Source organism: Lonchura striata, chromosome 7 (assembly GCF_046129695.1).
Source record: "Lonchura striata isolate bLonStr1 chromosome 7, bLonStr1.mat, whole genome shotgun sequence".
Taxonomy (NCBI): Eukaryota; Metazoa; Chordata; class Aves; order Passeriformes; family Estrildidae; genus Lonchura; species Lonchura striata.
In genome coordinates, this window is record NC_134609.1 from 27,703,154 (window position 1) to 27,725,658 (window position 22,505).

Below are 22,505 nucleotides of genomic sequence, written 5' to 3' on the forward strand. Positions count from 1 at the left end.
TGCACAGCAACTGAGCTGTCTGGAATTCTGCAGTTATTTTATAATGGATATCCCACATCCCAGAGCATTTTGCTGTTAATTCCATGGGTTTTACTGCTGGCTCTGCATGCACTGGGACTGTTGGGTCAAGCAGCTCTTTCTGGATTTGCACACTCCAGGGTAAGGGAAGTCAGTCTGAAATTCTGCAGTGTAAGGCTTCTGTGCACAACGTTAGTTCTACAGCCACAATATTGGTGTTACATATTAATATATTATTAGAGTATTATATATTTGTTTTCCCTCTTACATTAGGCATGGGTTCCCCAAGAGGAGTGTTTGTCACTCTCTTCTTTCTGCCTCTTAGTTTAGAGAAACACATCCACCACCTAAGGCAAGATCAGCCTTTGTGTTTATTACAAATATAGTTCCTGCTGAACTTCCATGTTCTTCCATGAGCATCTCCTTCTGGAAATGTGGCAGACCCTGAAAAGAACCCCAAAAATTTTGGGGAAATACTCTTTTTAAAATATCACCAGATTCTCTATAAAGTCCTTTTAGCTAAATCTGCACCATGCTGACAATTGCTGGTAAAATTGCTTTATATATGATATTAATCCTAAAGATGAGTCTGTGTGAACTGGACACCTACTTTAGAGTTTGGGCAATATTCCTTTAAGCCTCGAAATTGCTGGGCATTGTAGATTGCCTGAAAATGAAACCACAAAGCAATTGATCCTTCTGCCTGGGAATGCTGCCTTCGGATTTCAGTTCCCCTAAAAAGTAATAACCCAAGATGAAAAGTAGAAATATGAAGACAAACATATTTTGGGAGTGGGAAAGATTTTGCTTCAGGATTGCATTTGATATTGCAAGACATTTCATTTTGATCACTCCGTTTACTCATCTGGAAGATAAAATGAAAACCAAGTCCTTTCCTTGTCCAGTGTCTCTCTGGAAGGTGTAAAAGCTGTAACAGGAAAGAAAATCAGTGCAGAAAATTGGTGCCTGAGTTCTCTTGTCACTGCCACTTGTGCATGTTCTGTAGAAACTGAGTAATGAAACCTAAAAATCTCATTTAAATGTAATTCAATTACAGTGCAAACTGTCTGAGTACTTTTCTGCTTTGAACCTTAACTTTTAGAATAGGTCTAAAATCAGGGAAGATGTACTGAAGGTTGAAGCATGAAAAAGCTTTTGTGACTCAAGTTTAAAAATTGCTTAAATGTTTAATTTAGTATGTGATGTCTCCCCCAGAGGAAAAAGGTAAATTTCTGAAGGAAGAAAAAATTTAAATTTCTATGGGGTAGGTGAATGTCTAGAGGCAACACAGTGTTTATAGATATGTCAGATTATGTGAAAGCTGAGTATTATATATTAGAAAAAAATCAAATTACTTCTGAATATTCCCTTGCCTGGTTCCTTGCATTGCTCTATAGGTAAAACCACTGCTGTGGAGAATATATGTGTGTCATGGATCTTGCTGGAGAATGTCTTTTCTCATTCACTTCCCCAAAAACGTGATTTTTTTTTTAAAGTTTGGAAGATCATTACTGCTCTAATTAAAGAAAAAAAAAAGAATAAATAAAATAAAACAGCACTAATTACAGTTCACTTTAGTGATGTGCTTTGCTCTATCAGTTGCATTTTCAGGCCTTGGCTTCACCACCTTCTACCTGGCTGGAAAGCTGCACTGCTTCACGGAGAGCGGCCGGGGGAAGAGCTGGAGGCTCTGTGCAGCCATCCTGCCCCTCTACTGTGCCATGATGATCGCCCTGTCCCGGATGTGTGACTACAAACACCACTGGCAAGGTGAGGCATGGACGTGCCCTTCTGTCCCACTCTATTTTTTTTCTCAGTTAGCCATGTATTTCTTTGATTTTTTTTGTTTCAGTACATGGTGTGAGTAAAAGCGCCATGGTGTGCTATAGATTCTCCTTGTTCTTGGATTGATGCTGGGGTTTCCCAGCAAGGTTGGATTAGCTAGCACTGACCTTCAGAGCTTCAGGCTTCTGCCACAGCATCCTCTCCTCCCTCACAGCAGCCACTTCTGGAGTGCAACACACACCAGGTCACTGCAGTGTCACTGTTGTCTCAGAGTTCTTCAAAATTCTGCAACTGATGGAGAAGGCTGTGCTATTTATCAATTACACACTCATGTGACAATTCAGAAAACCCTACCATCAATTATTTTTTTTACCCATTTCTTGACTTTCTCTATGGCCACCTTTGTAGCTTCCTTGCTTTTACTCATTCTTCTGCTAAGTAAGCCAGCCTGTAATTACTTTTTACCTATATTTCTCCCTGTATTCCTATAAGAAATATCATGCATGGTATTTCTGATGCTGTTATGTAGGTCATCTTGGCTTTCTGTGGTATTGCTAGTACTGTACTGCTGGCTTTGTAAATTGAACTCCCCTCAAGGTCCTGAGCGCTCCTTTCAATTATCTGAAATTCCAGTTTCACACTGGTTACATGCTGTTTCCTGTTTTCCAGCACTGTGGTGGGTTGACCCTGGCTGGACAGCAGGTCTGTCACTCCCCCCCTCAGCTGGAGGGGTGAGAGAAAATGCACTGAAAGGTTCATGACTCGAGAGAAGTTGAGGGAGAGTTCCCTCAGCAGCTGCTGTCAAGGTGCCTGGAGCAGCTCCTGCCCCTCCTGCCTCACTGAGCTGGTGCCACCAGGGCTGTTTCTCTCACTTGTTCTCACTCCTCTCTCCAGCTGCCATGGCAGTTATCCAGATTTTTTCCCCATTTTTCTTTCATCCGTTATCCCAGAGGTGCTCCCACATCCCTGCTGTGCTCAGCCTTGCCCAGTGACAGACCCATCCTGGAGCTGCCTGGTGCTGCTCTGTTGCACATGAAGAAACTTCTGGCAGATTCTCACAGAAGCCTCCCTCTGCTACCAAAACCTGGCCCCAAATCCCAGTACCAAGACACATCATTCTCTTGGTTCCTCATATAATTTCAATTAATTGCTGCACTGCTCTGTTCCCCCGAGCATCTCCTCATCTCACCCAGCAGCAGAACCAGTCTCAGCCATGCTGTTCCCCACCCTGCTGTGTTCCTGCAGCTGTTTAATTTAGCCTTGCCATGTTCTCTGAGGAGCCTCCTGCTTTCCAGTAGAGCTTTATCTTGTTTCAGGACCCATTTCTCTCCTTTTCTCTGTGACACTGGGGCTGGAGAGAACCTCCAGCACAAACCTGCTGAGCATGAGGTGCTGGCAGGAGGCACAGAAAACATTTGGCACTTGGCTTGAGCTCACTGTTAGAAAGAAAAGGAGGAGTGGGAAGAAATGTGGAGAGGACAGGTTTACCCTTGAGTTTGGAACAGGTGTTTGCAGTGTGAACTGTCCCTTGCCAGAGTGACTGATGGGCTGAAAGGTGTGCTGTGAGCAGGTGATGATGGGGGGCTTTGTACATGGTGGAGGAAAACTGCACCCAGGGGGCTGGGACCTGGTTCATCACAGCTGCTCCTATTCCACCTTTGAATTTTAAGGAGATGGAGCTGCAAATTTATGGGAATAATGCCTTTTGCCTCATTTTGTTATTCTTCATGTTAAATCTGAACCTTTCACAGAGTGTGTATTGTCAGGGAAATTTTTCTCTTGTTGATTGTAAATGAAGCACAAGATGAGGTGATTTTAGTAAGAGGCAGAACCAGAAACAGAAGGAATCCTCCACAGAAAATTTAAAATTGCAAATATCTCATCCAATAGCCTTACTTATCTTACTTTATTGTCTGATAGGAGTATGGGATAGTAAAAAACATGAAAGGAAGGCATTTAAAAGGTGTTAAATCAGTTAACAGGCATGCTTAGTCTTTGACCTTTCAGATGCTTTTGGTAAGAATTCATCCAACTTGAAATCGTTCTTGGCAGTCCTGCTTTTTTAAATGGGTGAAGATCCATGGTTTGCCCACTCACAAGTGGTCAGCTGTGATCTGGAACATCAGGAGTGTTTGATACCCCATGGAGGCTGTTCTATTCCCAGTGCTCATCTCACAAAATTTAGCCAACTATCTACAGTTTGGGTGTTCAAAATATTACACAAGTCCCCCAGAACTGATTTTATGTGGCCGGTGTGATTGTAGTATTTGGTTCCAAATTCTTTAGGAAAATTCAAAATTCACATTTTCTGCATTAAACGCTTTCACATCAACCAAATGTCTTTTATTTGCAGTTTTCACTCCTGGCTGCCCTTTCCTTTGTAACCTGCTTCTGGTTTTGTTGTTTTTTTCCTCCAGATGCTTTTGTTGGAGGGATCATTGGCCTCATTTTTGCTTATATTTGCTACAGACAGCACTACCCTCCTTTGGGTAATACAGCCTGTCACAAATCTTACGTCAGCCTGCTGGATCAGAACTCAGTGAAGAAAGAAGAGAGACCCACAGCAGACAATGCTACTGGGCTGCCTCTGGAGGGGATAACTGAAGGTCCCGTATGACTTTGAGAAATGTGCAGAATGAACTTTTAGCCTTCTCACATTTCCTCCAAACTGGTCTCTTAACAGTGGTTCTTAATGTACATGTTTCCTTTTGTTTCTTTCCTTTTTATAAAGGGAATTTATTTTATTTTTAATGCCGTGATACCATCATACTCTTAAATTTTCAGTTCGTACTGACTTGCTGAATTATCTGTTTTCAGTCTACTTCAAGCAGGTAGAACTGCAAGCAGGAAAGAACATTAATAAAAACAATCTCATGTGGAGAATGGTTAAGAGAGTAATTTTGAGATGTGGTTGAGCATATACTAGATCTGGAAACAGATTTTCTGAAGTACCAAGTATCTTCTACAAAGTTCTGGTCATCTTCAGCACTCATTGATTTCGATGGGTGGCGAGTACACAGAGCACTTTTCATCAGGTGTCCAAAATCTGTAATTTGGTCATTTAAGGCATCATCCTTATGGTTATCTTGCTGCCTTCTGAATTGACAAAAATCTCCACATGCTGGTGGAACTTTGTATTAATTGTCAAGTTTTGCCAAGGTCGTTCTGAGTTATGAATGACTAAGAAGTGGCTGGTGAAGTGGTTGTGAGAGCCAAGCCTCGTGCATCAGTAGTTCCACAGGAGGATTCTCACGTTCAAGAAATTCCATGCTGTTGAAATTGCCAACAAAGAAGAACACACAGGATGGATTAGAAACTTGTTGTTGCACCATCAGCAATTTTTGAGAACTCTTGCAGTATTTGCTGTCGAAACAAATTTGAAAAAAAAGGACACCCATTGCATTGACAAGCTGAAGTCTTTCAAACAGATGTTTAAAAACCCCTAAAACTGGGAGGATAAAGAAACACAAAGATTTCTGTGGATCTCGTTGTGCCATGTTCATTCTTGTGTAGTGACTCACTGCATCCTTGGTGACCTGAGGAAATGCAAAGATTCCCATTTGTGACTTTGGCTGCACAACCAGGAGTGCTTGTGGTGGTTTCCAGCACTGTAACATGCCCAGAGGAAGGCTGGAGACAGTTTTCCATCAATCCCATCCCACATTTTCAGCTCACCATGCTCTTGGACATGGTGCTTGCCAAGGTTGGTACCTGAAGTGGAATTCAGCCGAACCAAAACACTGTTGGTATGGAGAAGGTTGACAAGTGTGTGACCTAAGTTAATTTTTATCAGTAGGATTCTTTTTGTTATGGATGCATTATGCAGTATACATCACATTCCTGTGAGATCATATACCTTTGGATGGCAGAATGTCAGATTCCAGGTTTTCTCTCCTTAGGTATCCTGTGAAAAATGCAGGCAAAATATTCCAGACCACACCCTGGCAGTTGAATATTTCTTGGAGCAATCAAGATAATGTTGATCAACGACCACAATTACGGTGCTTCAGACTGGAGGAGGCTGCTGCCATGATGATAATTTCTGTGTTCCTGTTGGAATATGCATCGGCCTTGTAGACATTTTGTGATTCAAACAGCTCAATGTCTTTCTGTAAGGCTTGTCATTTACTTTCCTCAAAGCTAAGCTTTGTAGATTTTTTTTTTTTTTTTGAGGAGAGCTGCTTCCTGATTGGCAACACTTGAATTTTAATAAAAATCAAGTAAATTAGGATCCCATTAAAAAGAAACCTAAAAACTGTCCACAAGAGGATGCAATCTTGCTGTATTGCATCATAACTTATATGATATTTGGAAATGGCTATAAATAGGAAGTGACATTAAGGAACAGAAAGTAACAGGAGTGAACCTGGGAGGTTCTGTAGAAATCAGGCATTGCAAAACTGGCACAGTTTAGCTGAGTCAGAGAGAGGATGTTTCACTTACAGAATTCTGAGCTCTACAACAGAGACAGTTGAACTTAGCTGTGGTTTACCTGGTGAATATACAGTAATTCACAATACCAGCATCAGCAAAGCAGAATTACTTGGCATTTGCACTGGATTTGACAGAACACTCCTCTGGTGTGGTTGAGATCTTATTCTGGAAATCCACAGAGTTCAATGGAGGTTTAATCTTCCTACGAAGAATTCTGTACAGAATTCTTCCTACAGAATTCTGTAACAAATATAGTTTTCTCTTACTTCATGTGGGAGGATTGCTGAGAGCCCCAGAGCCAGGGTTAGGCTTTAGCCATGAGCTCTTTCTTTCAGCAGGAGCCCTAGTCTTCCAGGTTATATGCAAATGTTAAAAAAAGAACAAATCTTCAATCAAAATGAGAAGTTTAATACTGATGCATAAAGCATTTTGCATGTTTTTATATAGATCTGGCTTATTCTCAAAATGGAGTGGGGCCTTCTAACTGTGCTGTACACATTCTCAGTATTTTAATGGCTTTTGGTACAGGCAGGCTGTCTTTGGGATGAGGAAAAGCTCATCCAGACCTCAAGTGAGTAGTGGCTGTTAAAGGATTGGAACATGAAGTGTTATGCAGCATAAAAAACTGAAATTGCAGGAGTAATTGGCAAGCTCAGAAAAGCAGTAAAGAATAACACATTTTAATGGGAATAATTAAACCGAGAGTCATAAAGTAGACAATGTAAAAGGTTTGATTAAAATGTAATTAAAAATATGAAAGACTTAATGGAATGAAACTTGTGGAGGGATCTGTAGGTGCCACAATCACCAGTGCAAAGTCAGCATAGGGAAGGCATTTTTGTGGATCAATGTATTTTAATCTCATGCTTTCTCAATGTGAAGGAAATGTAATGTTGTAATGCACCAATAAAACAACACATGAATGTGGGTTTGTACATCTGCGTGTTATCATTTTTTTGAGAAGAATATAATTTAGCAAGTTATTTTCATTAATAAACCATGTAGAGCATCACACAAAAAGAAAGCCCTAAAGAAACAGTGTTACTGATAAAGTCATTACTGATGCTGTTAAAATGGAACAGCCTCCCTCAATTAACCAAAATAATGATCTTCAGCCTTCCTCCAGGCAAAGGTACACTGCAAGCCTGCAAGGCTGAAATTCTGTAATTTTCACCCAGGTAAACCAAACAGGTCCCTTCCCCTGGTCCCATTCCATGCCTCAACACTGTAAGTGCCATATTTAATGACAAATGTGGTTAGACTAGAACAAGAGGACAAAATCAAATCAAACACAGCAGGGATATCCTGAAACCACAAGAATGGGAACCAGCAAAATGTCCCCACAGTGAATGAAAATCTCAGGCATTGAGTTAGGAATAGAGCATTTGTGCTGATTGATTCAGATTGTGTTGCTTTTTCCAATTTGGCCCTTTAGTTTTTTCCCTGTGCATATAACAAATTATTTCTATTTAATGTGAAAAAAATCCCTCATTTTCCTTCTTTCTGTCCATGGCAAAAAATACTTTGCTGTGGTCTGTGGCAGGGGGGAAGCCACAAACCTATGAAAATGCCATATTTTTGTTTTGTGGTACTAAAATTCTAATGACTTTGGGAGAACTGCTCTCGATCACTGAGCAGATCACATCCTGTAGGTGGAATAAAGCCTTCACATGGGTTTTTTGTCTTAAATTTGCTAAGCAGGACCATGTTGTTGGACAGTTAGGAGTAGCACCCACAGGCATTATCTGAAATCAAATTTCTTATTACTCTTACTCATCTTTACAAGATAAATAGTCTCACCTGCTATCCCACAGTACACTCTATACTCATCTGATAAGCAGAATGTCTACAATGCTGTCCTAAGAGGCTAAAATTAAATTAGGTGTTTCCACTGGGATGCACCCAGTTTAATTCAGCTTATTATATGGAGAACTCCTGTTCTATAGGTGTGCAAATTACTCCCTGCTCAGGAACTTGCCCTGAACAGAGAAAAAAAGTTATCATTTTGCCATTAAATTAAAATTTGTTCAACATATATAAAATTAAAATGACAAGAGTGGGTAGGTAACTCCAAATGCACTGAATTAACTGAGATTCTTTTTGCAGATGCTACAGGATTTTTGCTGACACTTGCAGAAATAACAAAAAAAAAAAAAAAAAGCAGACTGGTCCAAACTTTGGACCTTGTTTGAACCCAGATAACTATATAATAAAAACATCTGAGCTGCAACAGATGTACACTGAAGTTAGACAAGTGAAGATCTGCCCATTATTATTTTCTGAAAAAAAACTTTCCAAAGGGAAAAGGAAGAGGCATTTGGGATAACCCACATTACATAATCTGAGTAGCAAGGTATGAATGGGGCGTGAATTAGAAAATCCTCTCTCAGTGCTTTGACTTGGTGAAAACAACAAGAGTTGTTTCAGCCAGTTCAGGAGGACTGCAGAAAGTCAAGCATGAAACACAATTGAAGCAGCTCCAAAAACCTTAAACCTTTGGACTGACTCACTTTGTTAGTTTGCCAAAAAAGCTCTTAATTTCACTGGCAGATTTGCAGCAGCCATGCATTATTCTACTCGATTTTAACATGGAACTAATTTATTTCTAGGACTAGATGGGGCTGGGCACAAGGACACTGGTTTTTATAACAATGATTGTCTATGGCTTGCTTTTATTTGGCCTCGTGTTCACAGATGTAATTGTGCTTTTTGGTTACAACCCACACCACTGTGTTCTCTGAGCTCCTTTGTGTCCCTGGTTCTTTCCATCTGCAGAGCAGCCTCCATTCTGCTGGTGAGAAGGGGAAGAGAATTGATGGCGACATGTACACACCTTCTGGATGGTGTCTGCCTTATTTTTATCTTAATTAGACTTTCCAAGTCTAATTAATGCACTTATATATAAGCAACATTCACCCACAAGACAGAGTGCAGCTCTAGATGTCCTTGCAGAATTGCCCAGCTGAGTCCACACAAGCTCCAGCCAGAGGACTTGTATTGTAAATGCAGGTGAACCCAATGGGAAGAAATTACTCAATTCAGAAGGCTGAATTATTTTTTCATTATAGCTGTGCTAAAATACATTAATATACTATAGAAAAGGAGGATACTAAAACTACATACTACTTTCTCTGACTCTAACACAACTCATGACCCTCTCTGAGAGTCCAGCCCCAGGTGGGTTGGATTGGCCATCAGGCTCAAACAATCCTCACCAGAATCCAACCAAGCAATCACCCCAGGTAAACAATTCTCTAAACACATTCTACATAGAAAAAACAAGGAGCAGAAATAGAAATTGTGCTCTCTTTCATTTCTCTCTGTGTACCTCTATGAAAAGTCCTGAAAGGGAGAGAAATGTGCTCGCCACAGACTCGGGTTGCCATTGTCCAACACACCAAATTTCTCACTTTTGAAGCCAAAGGGCATTTAAAGAATTGTAAGGCTTTTACAGTTTTTAATGTTGCAGTGAGAAAGGGAAGTTTCCAAATGCACTTTCACTCTTGAATTCAAGTGAATTCTCCTCCTGATTCACAGCTGGAGCAAAAGCAGATTTCTGTTTTTCCCATTCCTCACACACAACTGATCTGGAGGGGCTGGTGAGTGCCCTGTCACACCTCTGGTTTGGAAACTACTCAAAACATCCCAGTTAGCATCACTCTCAGTGACCTTCTGACACCATTCAGATTAAGAGAGAAGAGCTCCTAATTAAGATCCAAGCCCACCACACAATTGCTGGAAGAGATCTAAGCCAGGGAAAATTTGATTTATTAGTTCCAACATGCTTGCCCAGTGCCCCTCACTGGACACCCAGAGGAGGTGGCTCTGAAGGCTCCCAAGAGTCAGGTTATTGTCAGAAATCTCCTTGAGATTTTTGTTAATTGTTTTTATGTGTCTAAGGGTTATTAGGAGAATGGAGTCCCCACTCTATTGAGGTTGATATTTACAAATCCTTTATTGCTATTTAACAGACTGTTGAAAAATATCTCCTTTACCAGGCAGGCTGAATACACAATGCTGCTGTGTTAGTCTGTATTCTGTTCACATCACCCCTTATCAGCACTGCAGAGCATTTGTGTATACAAAAACCCATTTCATCTTCATTCCCAGCCCTACAGATTGAAGCCACAATGAAAGTTTAAGACGTGGGTTCCAGCAGGAACAATATAACACTGTAAAAAAGGAAGGGGAAAAGAACATTACAGCAATGTCACTCTAATCTAAGAGGTATAAACTTGTCTAGGGAGTGAATGTGCTGGGATTCATATCTGCAGCATTGTTCAACAGAGATAAAGCAGCTTAAACATCCTCTATGAGTGTGGAAAAGCCTGGAGCTGGCTTCTTCAAACAAATCATTGCACAGAGCAAAAGATCATATTTCTGAGGCTTGTTTGGGAAACAGGAATTCCATTTCATAAAGGCTGAGAAATACTTTTAAATCCACGTGTTAACAAAACTCATAATTTTAAGAACATGCTAATGGAACAAACATAATCTCTTGTTACATCTCAGTATATAAAAACTTTTGCCAGCCTGTGGGAGAATGATTTCCACCCTTGATCTTTTGAGGCTTCCAACCTCCTTATGTCAAGAAATGCCCAGAGAAACAGGGTTATTCTTGAGTGGGTGAATTGTTCCTTCCTAATTCCATTCTGGTCTGAATAACCTCCCTTGGAATTTCAGTGCAAACCTCTGCTCCTGTGAATTGTCCTGATGGGAAATAGTTTCATTTTGATTTTTGACCAATTTATTTTCAGCATCAGCTGGAGTCTCCTCTATTTAAACACTGAAAGAAATCTCCTGTGCTACTGACCCCAAAAGGGGTGAGCACAGCTGATCTAAGTATTCAGTTCAGGCTAATGGGAAACAAGGGTTTTCATACAAAATCCCAGCTCCTGCAGCAACATTTTGAGTGAGAGCTGGCAGGGGAGGCACAGAGAGCTCGTGGATGGTGCAGGAAGAGATGCTGCAGGAATTCATTATCAGTAAGTGGTTTTACATTTTCCATGAAGTGATGAAAGCAGCCTCTGCTGTATTTGGGATTTCCCGAAGTAAATGGTAATAAATCAGTTGTGAGTGCATTCTGGCTGGGAATTTGTGAAGTTTAAGTACTGCAAGGTTTAATGTGGGGAAACTGTGGAGCAGCTTTTGTGCTATGGCTAAAGGGGGGAGCAGAAATATTGACCTTGTATGGCCTTTATTTGACAGCAGTTTCTGCAGCAGGGGGAAGCGGAATTATCACCTAAGAAACTTTTTCAGCTTTTTTTTTTGTTTTCTTCAAACCAGCATTTGTGTTCTCCTATCTGCCATTAAAAAAAGGTAGCTTTTACCTCAAGGTGTACTGGCTTATAACCAATCAATATTATTAATCTCTTCCATCCTTACTTTTGTCAAGTGATTATACTGAAGAAGCTAACTGGGTTTTTGAACACATTTATTTAATACTTACAGTATTTAATATTTACATTTCTCATGAGTTATAAAGAGCTATAATGCAAATAAATACATGTTTATCCATAATGCTGTCCTTGGAGAAATAAAGAGGAAAAGTTACAGCACTTCCTCTGCTATCTTTCTGTAAAACTCTCGTGGTGAGAGCATGGTTAAATGAGTTTAATGGCACTAGTAATGTCTATGCAATAAGTAGCATTTACAAAGCAGTAAATGCAGCTATGTAGAGAGGTGCTTACAAGGTAAATCACAGCAGGAGTGCCTCATTAGGTTGTGAGAATGCACTAAATGGCCAGAATCAGTGTAATAATTTGTAGTACTGTTCAGAATTTTGCATGATTTGCAGCCCCCTCCAAACCTGGGGAGGTAAATCCTGCATGAGGGGCTGAGTTTTCTTTCTTCTGCTCTGTCTTTGCTGATATTCACCCAGGTACATCAGCATCGTGAAGAATTTGTTTAAACACCAGAGCTAACAAGTGCAGTAGGATCTAAAACCATCCCCTGACATGAATTTCAATGGCTTTGCTGAGAGAGAGAGAGGGACAAAAATACATTTTGTTGTCAGCTGAAGTAGCCAAAAAGCTTTTCTGCCACTTCCCTGTCCTGATGTATTTTCACTTAGCCTCAAAGTGAGGCAAGAGGTGTAATTGATTCTCTGGGTTTGTTAAAGGAATAAAGGTGAGGTCCAAAGGGGGCAGCTCATCACACAATATTCAGGGAAGTAGAGAGAGATTCACAGGCACTTCTCTCTCCTATCCCTGCCTTGGTCTAGCATCACAACTCCTATTTTATGGTCCAGGGATGTGCTCTCAGGAAACATACCGTGCTTTTCCTCAGGCCAAATTGTGTGTTTATGTTTTGGGTCATTTCTAAACCCTTTGCATTAGTGCCCCCAGCAACTTTTGTGAGCTGGGGCTACCACACAGGAATAAAGTCTGGAAGCTGAGTTTTCAGGTGTGAGGCTTTAAAATGTTCTCTCAGTATCTGTAGTATGCAGTGATTGCTCTCTGTTATTAAACAGTGATCCCCAAGGTGATTATTTGAGAGTGAGATTCGCCTGCAGGCTCTCACTATTTCAGCTAAATGATGGTTTCTTTTTTCTTTGCAGGGCTGAGCAGTTCAGGCTCTATCCAGAGAAGCTGGAACTGGCTCATGTGAGCAGGGTCTGAGCTGGGTTTCTGTCAGCATCAGGCCCTTAAATGAGGTTTAGGGGCTTTGGGCTTTTCTGTAACCAACACACAACTCTGTACTTGGATTACTCTAGAGGAAGTTTTAAACCTACAGCTGCAAATGAATCCCTGATTAGGACAAATGCAGGTATCTGCCTACAAACCTGACAGTGAAAAGTTGATATTAAAACTAGCATGGTGGTTAGGAAAAAGAACTGCTGAAATCAGTGGAGGCCAAACCAAGCTGGGGGATCCTGCTATTAATGCTGTGCATTATTTTCTGTGAGTTTGTCTGTGAAGGTGAGCTGACAGAGCTCCTAAAATCATCATCATAAGCTCAAAATAGTTCTTTACATGAGAGAAACTTGCCTAAAGTCCAAAAGTGGGTCAGTCAGATTGTTCCATTTCAACAAATCTTAATGTCAATAATTAAACCTGGTACTCCAGGTCTAATATAGGCTTTCACTCTTTCCAGCTACCCAGTAAATGCAGGTGGGAGATGGATGTTCATCTGGGTTGAACATGGCTTGAATCACCTTTATTACCCACGAGGGCTATTTTTTTCTGATTATTATTGGTTCCTGATACCATCCAAAGGATGTGAAAGGGCTTGAGGGATGAAAGTAACTCTCATCTTTTCTTTCACTCTTCTGGCTTTGAACTCCAACAGGCAGGAGCTGGTTTTTGGTTCATTCTTTGTTCAATCATTTGTTTAACTAAGTCCAGTGAAAACCTTCCTATTTTACATGGTGTGTTCTAAGGAAAATATTTTTGTCATGCCAGATGTGTGGCAGTATTTCAAAAAATCTTTGCATGAATATAATCAGCTTAGAGAACATTTGTTTGCACTGAGCATTACAGAACTATCCCTGGATACTCTCTGGGCATTCAGGGAAGTATCTTCTTTGAAAGATTATTTTTATATATAATTATTATTCGTATATATTATTATTTTATATATTACTATATATAATTTATTTTATATTTATTATTTATGTTTATTTTATATATTATTTATTTTAATTATTATTATTTATTTTATCTATTCTCTTATTTTTATCTATTATTTCTCTACATGCAGCAGTGGTTAGAGACCTGCTCTACCTCAATACAAGCAGGAAGGACTGTGCTGACATTTTCCCCCTCCCTCTGGCCTTGATCTGAAGTCATTCTTTTATTTAAATCACTTCTGGAAGAACACCTTTAATTTTTCCATCTTCATGCCCCCTAGCAAAAAAAAATCTCTAAACTATTTTATTGATGTGTTTGGGAGCTTCTCCTCTGTGTATGCTCCAGGACAAGAACATCTGGAAAGCTGCAGACAATGACACTAATAAATTATCCTGCAAACTTTTCCATCCCTCAAACCATGCAGAGTGAATTTGGGTTGATCATTTGCAAATGAATCTGTCTGTGCCTGGCTGGATGGATGTCCTGCAGTGACTCCCTGGCTCCCAGCTCCAGGCCATTTAGGATATGGTTAAGCTGGCTTCTTTTTGTCTCTCTAGCTGTTGGCCAAAATTAAAATCAGAGCAATGTGCAAAGTACAATAGTGTTATACAATGTGACTGCAGCAGGAAATCTGACCCTGAACCTGTAAAATACCTGGCAAAGGCTAAAATGAAGAGAAAATAAAATAGAATACAAGGAACCAAACAAGAAGAGAAAATAAAATAAAATACCAGGAACCAAGGCAGTGCAGAATGCAAGTACCTGTCTGAGCACCTCTGCACTAGAAAAGAGGCATTCTAATTTTTTTCTTGTATATTAAATTTGATAGAACCAAGCATGTTCCATTTTTCCAGGCAACCCTTTTTAGGTGACATCAATATTTCTCAGGTGACCACCAGAACAGAATGTTTTAAAGGGAACATTACTCCATAAAAACAAAACTAACTGCTCGAAGACTGACATTTTTATGGCAGCACATTTTGTAGGTGCTTATGTGAGTTCTACTCGGAGAAAGCCTGACTGGTGCCATGAAAATAGATAATTTCTGTGTCTCTGGAGAAGGAAGGGCTGGCAAAAGTGAAGCTCCTGAGGAGCCTGGACCCCCCTGGGGCAGGCTGGGCACAGACATCCCATGCTCCAGGGGATTCTATTCTGCCTCCTGGGCAGCAAAAGCACCAGGTGGGTTTTGGCAGGAGCTGTAAATTTTGGTTTCCTAAGTGGGGCTTCTGTACCTCCGGAGATTTTACCAACAGGTAATGTACAATCAGCTTTTATTCCCTCTACATTCATTTGTCCTGAATTATCTACTGGAAATTAAGTCCCCAGAGTGATAAGTCTGGAAACACCCAAGAAGGAAAATCCATCAATTACTTGGAAAAGCTGGCTAAGTAGCCAACATGAATATTTACTGTTGAGTTTTAATGAGCTATGGCAGAGCAATCACTGCAATAGGGCAGCTCTTGCATTCCAGAGCAGCATCTCAGCTCACTTATTGCTGGCAGGAAAATCTTTCAAAAATCTTTCCTGCCAGAGAAAACATATGTTTGGTACAGCACACACTGACATCTCCCTCAGTGCTGGCAGAGAGAGACTTACCTGGCCACAGGTTTAAAGAAATAATTAAAACCTTAAAAATGTTAATATTTATTTTTATATTAATGTATATTACCTATAATTTTATTTATTAATATATTATTATTATGCAATTTATATTATTTGAAATTATTTTATATTTTTATTTACATTGTATAATGTACAGTTGATATTTATAATTTATGGTTTAATATTTATAGTTTATAGTTTATGTTTATATTTATAGCATTATATTTATATATATTTATATATAATTTATATTTATAGTTTATATGTATTTCATATTTTATAATTTATAGAATATAATTTCTATTTTATATTTTAATTCTTTATAATTAAAATTTTAAAATTAATGATAAATAATAATAATTAACTATAAGTAGTAAATATTATATTAAGTATAATTAATATTATATTTGGGGTTAATATTTAACCCTTAATATGTAGGACCTGGATGAAGGCCCTAAAATCTGATATTACACCGAAGATGAAGCATCTCTAAAGTAAAAATCAAACTTGGACCAAGAACTCCTGGTAGAAAGTCTGACCCAAATAATTGAATTGTAAGTAAGGTGAAGAGATATATTCCTAATATTTTCTCCTTCTTAATTATTATTATTGTACGTAATATCATCACTAGTTGAAGACATCAGGTCTGTGTGTCTTTCAAAAATAGATGCTCAAATTAAATCTCAAGCTGATGGGAAATCAGGCTAGAGAAAATTATCATATTTTTTCATGACAAAAATCCATTACTCTGGATAGGGTGATTAAACTGTCTGCTGGGAGACAACCTCTGGCTTTAGGATTTGGACACTGATTTCTCACCCCACGGATTTTTTTATGACTGAGAAATACTTGTTGAATTTTTTTAATGTCAATTACAAAAGCTATCAGGAAGAATTCTTATTGTGGGTTTTTTCCTACTTATTTTTATCTACTAGGAGAGGGTGTTTTTTTGTGGGTCTTTTACACTACAATTCATCAATATTAACCTGGTAATGTAGATAAGAAAACAGGCATGTATCTTATGTAGTAATTTTATCAGAAAAAAGAAATTAAATGGCTTTTGGCTCTGGATTCATGAGCTACCAAGAAAGATCTATACAACGAACTGAAGAATTAACTCCTAAGTAACATTTTCTGTAACATCTGTGAGCCCATCTCCAAACTGGGGAGCAAAACTGAGTCAAATTACTAAATTTATGTTAATTTAGATTTGATACCAATAAAAACACTGCAGCATTTGGCATCATTATGGGTTTTACCACAGATTTTCTGATTAAGTGAAGCCTATAAATACTTAAATAGGAATTATAAAGATTATTATTTAAAATATTATTAAAATACTATAAAATGGTTTCCCAAAAATAGAAAGTTGTGCCTGTTTTGGGTAAAGATGGATCCTGAGCCCCTGCCAGTGTTGTTACTCATGCCCTGCTGTGGCAGCTCTGGGGAAGGATCCCACAGGCACAGTGGATATAGGATTTCTTGTGCTGATAATGTTTTTGCAGGAGGTTTTGGCTGTTTGCTTTCTCCTGCCTGAGGCATCTCTCCCACCCTGCTACATTGCCCAGCATCCAAACCATCACACAGACAGGCCACTGCTCCTGCACTCACAATCACTGGGAGCACTGTTTGCTGCTTTTCAAGTATGTCACATTGGTTTGCTGCTTTTCATCAAGTGTGTCACATTGGTTGCAGAGCAATCTCTCTGTTTTATTGGTTTCCTCAGAATTAAGTGCTCCCAACCCCAGTGTTGCTCTCTCTGCTGCTTTGCAGCACACTGAAGCAGATGCTTTTTGCCTTGAAGCTTTGCAAAAGCTGGTGGAAGAAGGCAGTGCTGTCAATAACCCCTTTGGCAGCCAACTGTGCTGTAGGTTTTCTCTTTGGGGGTTTTGCTTTGCCTTTCTTGTCAATCTCTTGGGTTTCTGCACTTAGAGTGATGCCAGTTGTAGCCTCTCTGTTCATTTTGCCTTCTGTATTAATGAAGATTCCTCTATGTGTTCCGCTTAGACTTCCTGACTGAGTAATTTTAATTTTCCTCTTGCACTTCTAGTTCTTGGTCTGTGAGGACTGTGTCCCCTTTGCCTTGCAGGTGCCGAGTGCCTTGGTAGGGGCTCCTTCTGGACCTGTTGCATTTCTGTGTGGCTTTTTTCATTTCTCACCATAGCAAGGTCCCAGAAAGGACTTGCTTAGCCAATGCTGTAGGATTTTTCCATTCACTTGTGTTGGTGAAATGGAAGAAAACATAAGTTCTTCTTTGGTTCAATTTAGATGGAGCTGTTTGCATCCTATTTTCTTCCATTCTTCCAAGGCTTTAACTGCCATGCTGCTACTTACTTCTACAGTTTTCTACTCAGTGTTTTTGTTAATGAGATTTACTCCTCCTAGATGTCAATTGGGAACCACCAAAGGACACTGACAGAAGTTTCCATGCTAAAATCCTGAATTCCAGCTGAGGGGTTGGGATGAGGTGAATAAGACGCTTTGGAAAAAGCACTTATCATTTCTAACTCTGTTGATTGTCTGGCTCTTCAGAGGGAGCAGGATTTTTATCCTGAGGATTGACTGACATCTCATTACAGTAGAAAGACAAAGAGTTAGATGGATCCCTACAAAACAATTCTAACATGGTCATCTTACCTCTGGGAAATCTATTGTAGCAAGAGATAATTTAATACTTAGTTAATCCTCCTGATTAACACCACCTTGAGGTTGCTAATTGTCTCTGAAAATATATGTACTGCAGTGATAGTGTGCCTGTGCTTTCTGACTGCCTCCAAGGGCAAAAATATGTTTGTATTTCCTGATGGCTGAATGAAGTTCAATAGATATTATTACTGTGCCAGTCAATAAAGAGATGAGCAGAAAGGCTTACTGCAAATCGTGTGTTTGAGGAGAGTCAACTCATTAATCTAATTATCTACAAGCCCTCTAAAAATGTGCTATTGACTGTGCTTGCTGAAGCACCAACTCAAATAGAAGAACTGAGCTGAAAATCCCTCTCCATTCTGGCAGAATTCTGTTGCAAATTCCCATTCTCATTGCAAAACCAAAGGCTCCCTGTGTGAAGGCAGCAGCACTTCACAGCCAAGTGGTTCTGAGGGGGAATAAGTGAGGAAAGAAGGCAACTACCCCCCAGAAAAGTGATCTTGGGTTATCTTGGTTTGTATGCAAATAATTTGCTGATTATTGCCCACCTAACACAGCCAGCTGTGCATGTGTGGTTTCAGCTCACTAAAGTATAAAATGCTGAGAAAGCCAACATGTGGGGCTTATTCTGCTTTGTCATTATGATATTGGAGGGGCAATCTTAAAGCCCACAAGCACTGGGAAATTGTCCTTTTACCAGGCTCCCTCCACAGTTTGTCCTTTTTAGAGGAGAAACAGCATCTGTCAGGGCAGAGAAGTGACCTTGACTCTAAGTGAAGCCTGGAGATGCTCCTTGTGACAAAAAGACACCAGGCAATTTGATTTAAATCAGCTTAAGCCCTGAGGCTGTTTTGAGCTTGAATAAAATGCACAATTGAGCATAAAATGCACAGTTTTGGCTCTAGGTGCTGGCATAGCCAAGGAAGTGACAGAACAAACCTTCCTGGGAAGCATGCTGGGTTCAGGGTAGAAGGTCTGATCCTTTGGCACTTGGCAGAGTCCTTTAAAGCAAGTTTTGCTGGTTTTTTCAGAACCAGGAGGGCTCACTAAAGAGTTACCACTGAACAATAAATAAAGCAATAGCCCATGTGAAAATATGGGCTTTCAGTGTGAGGGTTTCAAAGCAACCACAAGAAGGATGGATGTTTCTTTCTTCTCTAGAACAGCACACAAAAGGTTATTAACTCACTGGGGGCTTTATAAGGGAACTAAACACTGATGAGCATGAAATTAAAATTTTACATAAGTGCACAGGATGATTGGTTTTATTATCTTAGCTTTATAGCTTAATTAGAAAAAAAATCCTTTCCCCTTGCCAATAATGCTAATTTTAAAGATTGTGATATTTTAATAAATACATTGGGTAAGGGGATGTTATTCTTAAGGAATATTGTCATAAAATGAGGGAAGGTTGAATGGAGAAAATGGTTTAAGGGAGAGCTCTAAACCATCATAATATAGGCCATAGAAGTGGTGTCAAGTGAGCTGTGATGATTTTCCCAGCAAGTCAAAGAATATCTCAAAGCTTAGCCCAAAATAAACACAGACATCTTAAATAATCTACAGGAACATATTTAAAATCAGAAAAGGGAACTGACAATGTGCTGAAACCCAGTTTCACAAGGGAGCTTTAAAAATGCACCTGGAGCTCTGGTGAGTCCATGGTTTAGGCCCCTGGACCCCTCTGTCTACATGTTGTAAATGGATAATTTTGCTTCCAATGACACATTTGTTTTCAGAGACTTAAATCCTCCTCAGCTCTTTTAGGCTTGCAGATAGGGGCTCCAGTACAAAACAAACAAATGAACCTTCAATTTTCAGGCTATTGCAAATTTGAACTTAATTAATAGTCTTTCATCTCTAATTTTTTACAGTCTGTAAAAGGTCTGCATAAGATATTTAACTTTGTCCATTATGCTAACAGAACAAAGTCTGTATTTTTTCCCTCTGTAAAGTTTTCCAATCTGAGAGATATTTGAATTAGGAATAATTTCTAATAGTTTATTTGAAATTTTCTATTAAAAAAAACAAACCTCCAAATTTTAGTCTCATGTAATAACTTGTTTATTTCAGATATTGATTTTCATTATTTTGCTATCTTGTATATACAGAAATTCAAAACTGTCTATTAGCTCATCATCATCTAGGAGAGATGTAGTTCTTGTATAGTTAAATGTAGCAATATTTTTTTTTAAATCCGTTACCTAGGAAACATTTATGTCATTCATGCCATCAGTTGTGTGACGTGAATTACTGTTATTGGATGTAAACTGTTTTAAACAGCTTCCAGAGTTTGTCTCCTATGGTTTTATCCTGATAACCTGTGTCATACAGAACTTCTAAACTTTTAGCCACTTTTAAAAAAAGATCTGACTAAGGTAGCTCAAAGCTTTGCACCCACATATTTTATTTTGAAGGAAGTGATGTGGAACAGCCAAATCCTGGAACTCCTGAAGCTGATAGGAAATTTGGGTGAAATTTCAGAATATCTGGGTAGATTTGGAATTTGTGTTGCAAATATAGATTTGTTCTTCATTTGTGTTGAAAGACAGAATGAACCTATCCCCTCTGTCAAAATAAGCCATAGCTTTGTATCAGGTAATTTGATTAAAAATTTAAAACCCATGAGATAGCAAAAGATAACTTACAGAGTGTCATAAATTGTATCTTCACCAGCACATCTGAAATGGAACAAGATCTTGTGAGTTTGCTCAAACACTTTATTAAGTCCAGAAGTGGGAGTAGCATTCAGATTTCTCCAGCCTGAAGGGGCTGTGATGCTTCTGGGAGAAGCTCCTTGTGCCAGGCAGAAATTCCTGCAGCAAACTCTTCCCAACCCTGAAAGACACCCAGGCACAGAGGCAGTACTTGTCTGGGCCCCTCTCCTGTCAGCAGGGATAATATAATAATCTCTTTGGAGAAAGGTGCATTTGTGTCCCACCACTAAATCACACCAAGTGGCTTAGCAGCAGTTTTGTGTCATTGGAGGCTAATGAAAGGGAAAATGGAAAGAATTCACATTTTGATTTTCCTCTGAAAGTGCTTCTGTCTATACTGTAATCTTGGTCTTTAAGCAGACTAAGAAATAAACCTTCAATGTTAAACAAAATTAATAAATTAATTTAAAAACAAATATTAAATGAGGTAATATTAGAACAAGTGTATGGAGTACAAAGCTAACCAGGGAACGGGAAGTAGTTCTTGAAAAATCTTTATGGAATTGACGATCAAATATAAGAAAGACTTTCATTGGTTTAGATTGGGAAGGTGATTTTTGTTAATAATTTATTAATTTGACCAGGTGAGCACTAAAATTTAGGTAGAAAAGAGTGAGTAGACTCACCTGAGGCCATGCTGCCCTGTGCTCTGCAGAGAGTCTCCCCAGGCAGGAACACTCAGCAAATTTACAGGCAATTACTCCAGCCCGGGTTTCCTTGGATCATTTACATCCATCACTTGAAATTTGTTGTATCCATTCCACCAGCTCAGCACAAAACCTGGGGATTTATCACAGGACTAACACCATTGCTCATCTCATGATCTCTCCAGTCAGAACTGCCACCAACTTAATGGCACTGTGAGGAGCTGGGGGTGAAAAATTGCCATCTGCAGAGGGGGACGAGTTAATAGTGAAACTTTGAATCATTTCTTTGTGCACAAATATCATAATGGTTTACAGGAGCCTTTTAAAACTGAACAGCTACACACAGGAACAAATACACTTCTATTTCTCTGGGGTTTTTTGGCACAAACCTGTGTGGAGAGGAGGAACCAAGAGGTGCAGCTCTGTAATTCACCCTGTCACACAGCTCTGTTTGATTCCTCACTTAGCTGGGGTTGACAGCCCCTCAGGAGCCCAGTTCTCTGACACTTCCCATCATTTGTGGAATTTAACTGTGCCCAAAGCCCTCACAAATCAGCTTCCAAACAATGATATTTTTTTTTATTTTATTTTTTCATAGTTGTAGGGCTGCACCTTCTCTTGTGTATATGAAAAATGTATCACTCTATCTGTAAAATCTCTGTATCTCTGCATTTCAGGCATTATTTGAACACAGTAGAGCAGCAGCTGCTTTAATTGCAAAGGTTTATAGATGAAAATCCATAACGGAAAAGAAATGAATGTATTTTGATTTGAGGTTTGTCTGCTCTGTTGTTGCTAAATGCTGCATGTATTAAGAAAAAGTTTCTTGGCATTTTCTGTCCCCCAATGACAAACATTCCTGAACTGATATTAAATATAGGTGGTTCTTCTGAGAAGCACAGCCAACTGCTGGAAGGGAAGGCTGATGAGAGAGGGAATTGCTCCTTTGATTTAACAGATACTGATTAGCCTAAAAATATTCACCTAGGATAAAACTAAAAGCAAATGGGGGAAAAATGGGTAATCATGACCTCATAATACTTCAGGATGTGTGTGGACTCAATAACAACTTTGGTCATTTCTGC

At 39.3% G+C, this 22,505-nt stretch overlaps 1 protein-coding gene across 1 annotated transcript in view; it reads left to right on the forward strand.

Moving 5' to 3' along the window:
• The window catches only part of PLPP4 (phospholipid phosphatase 4), a 47,421-nt gene extending 40,249 nt beyond the window's left edge, over positions 1-7,172 (forward strand). The window contains exons 6-7 of the mRNA XM_021529283.2: positions 1,618-1,788; positions 4,221-7,172. Of these exons, the coding sequence (XP_021384958.1) occupies positions 1,618-1,788; positions 4,221-4,420 (371 nt within the window). The 3' untranslated portion in view covers positions 4,421-7,172. The remainder of the gene's footprint in view (positions 1-1,617; positions 1,789-4,220) is intronic.
• The last annotated feature ends 15,333 nt before the right edge of the window (positions 7,173-22,505 follow it).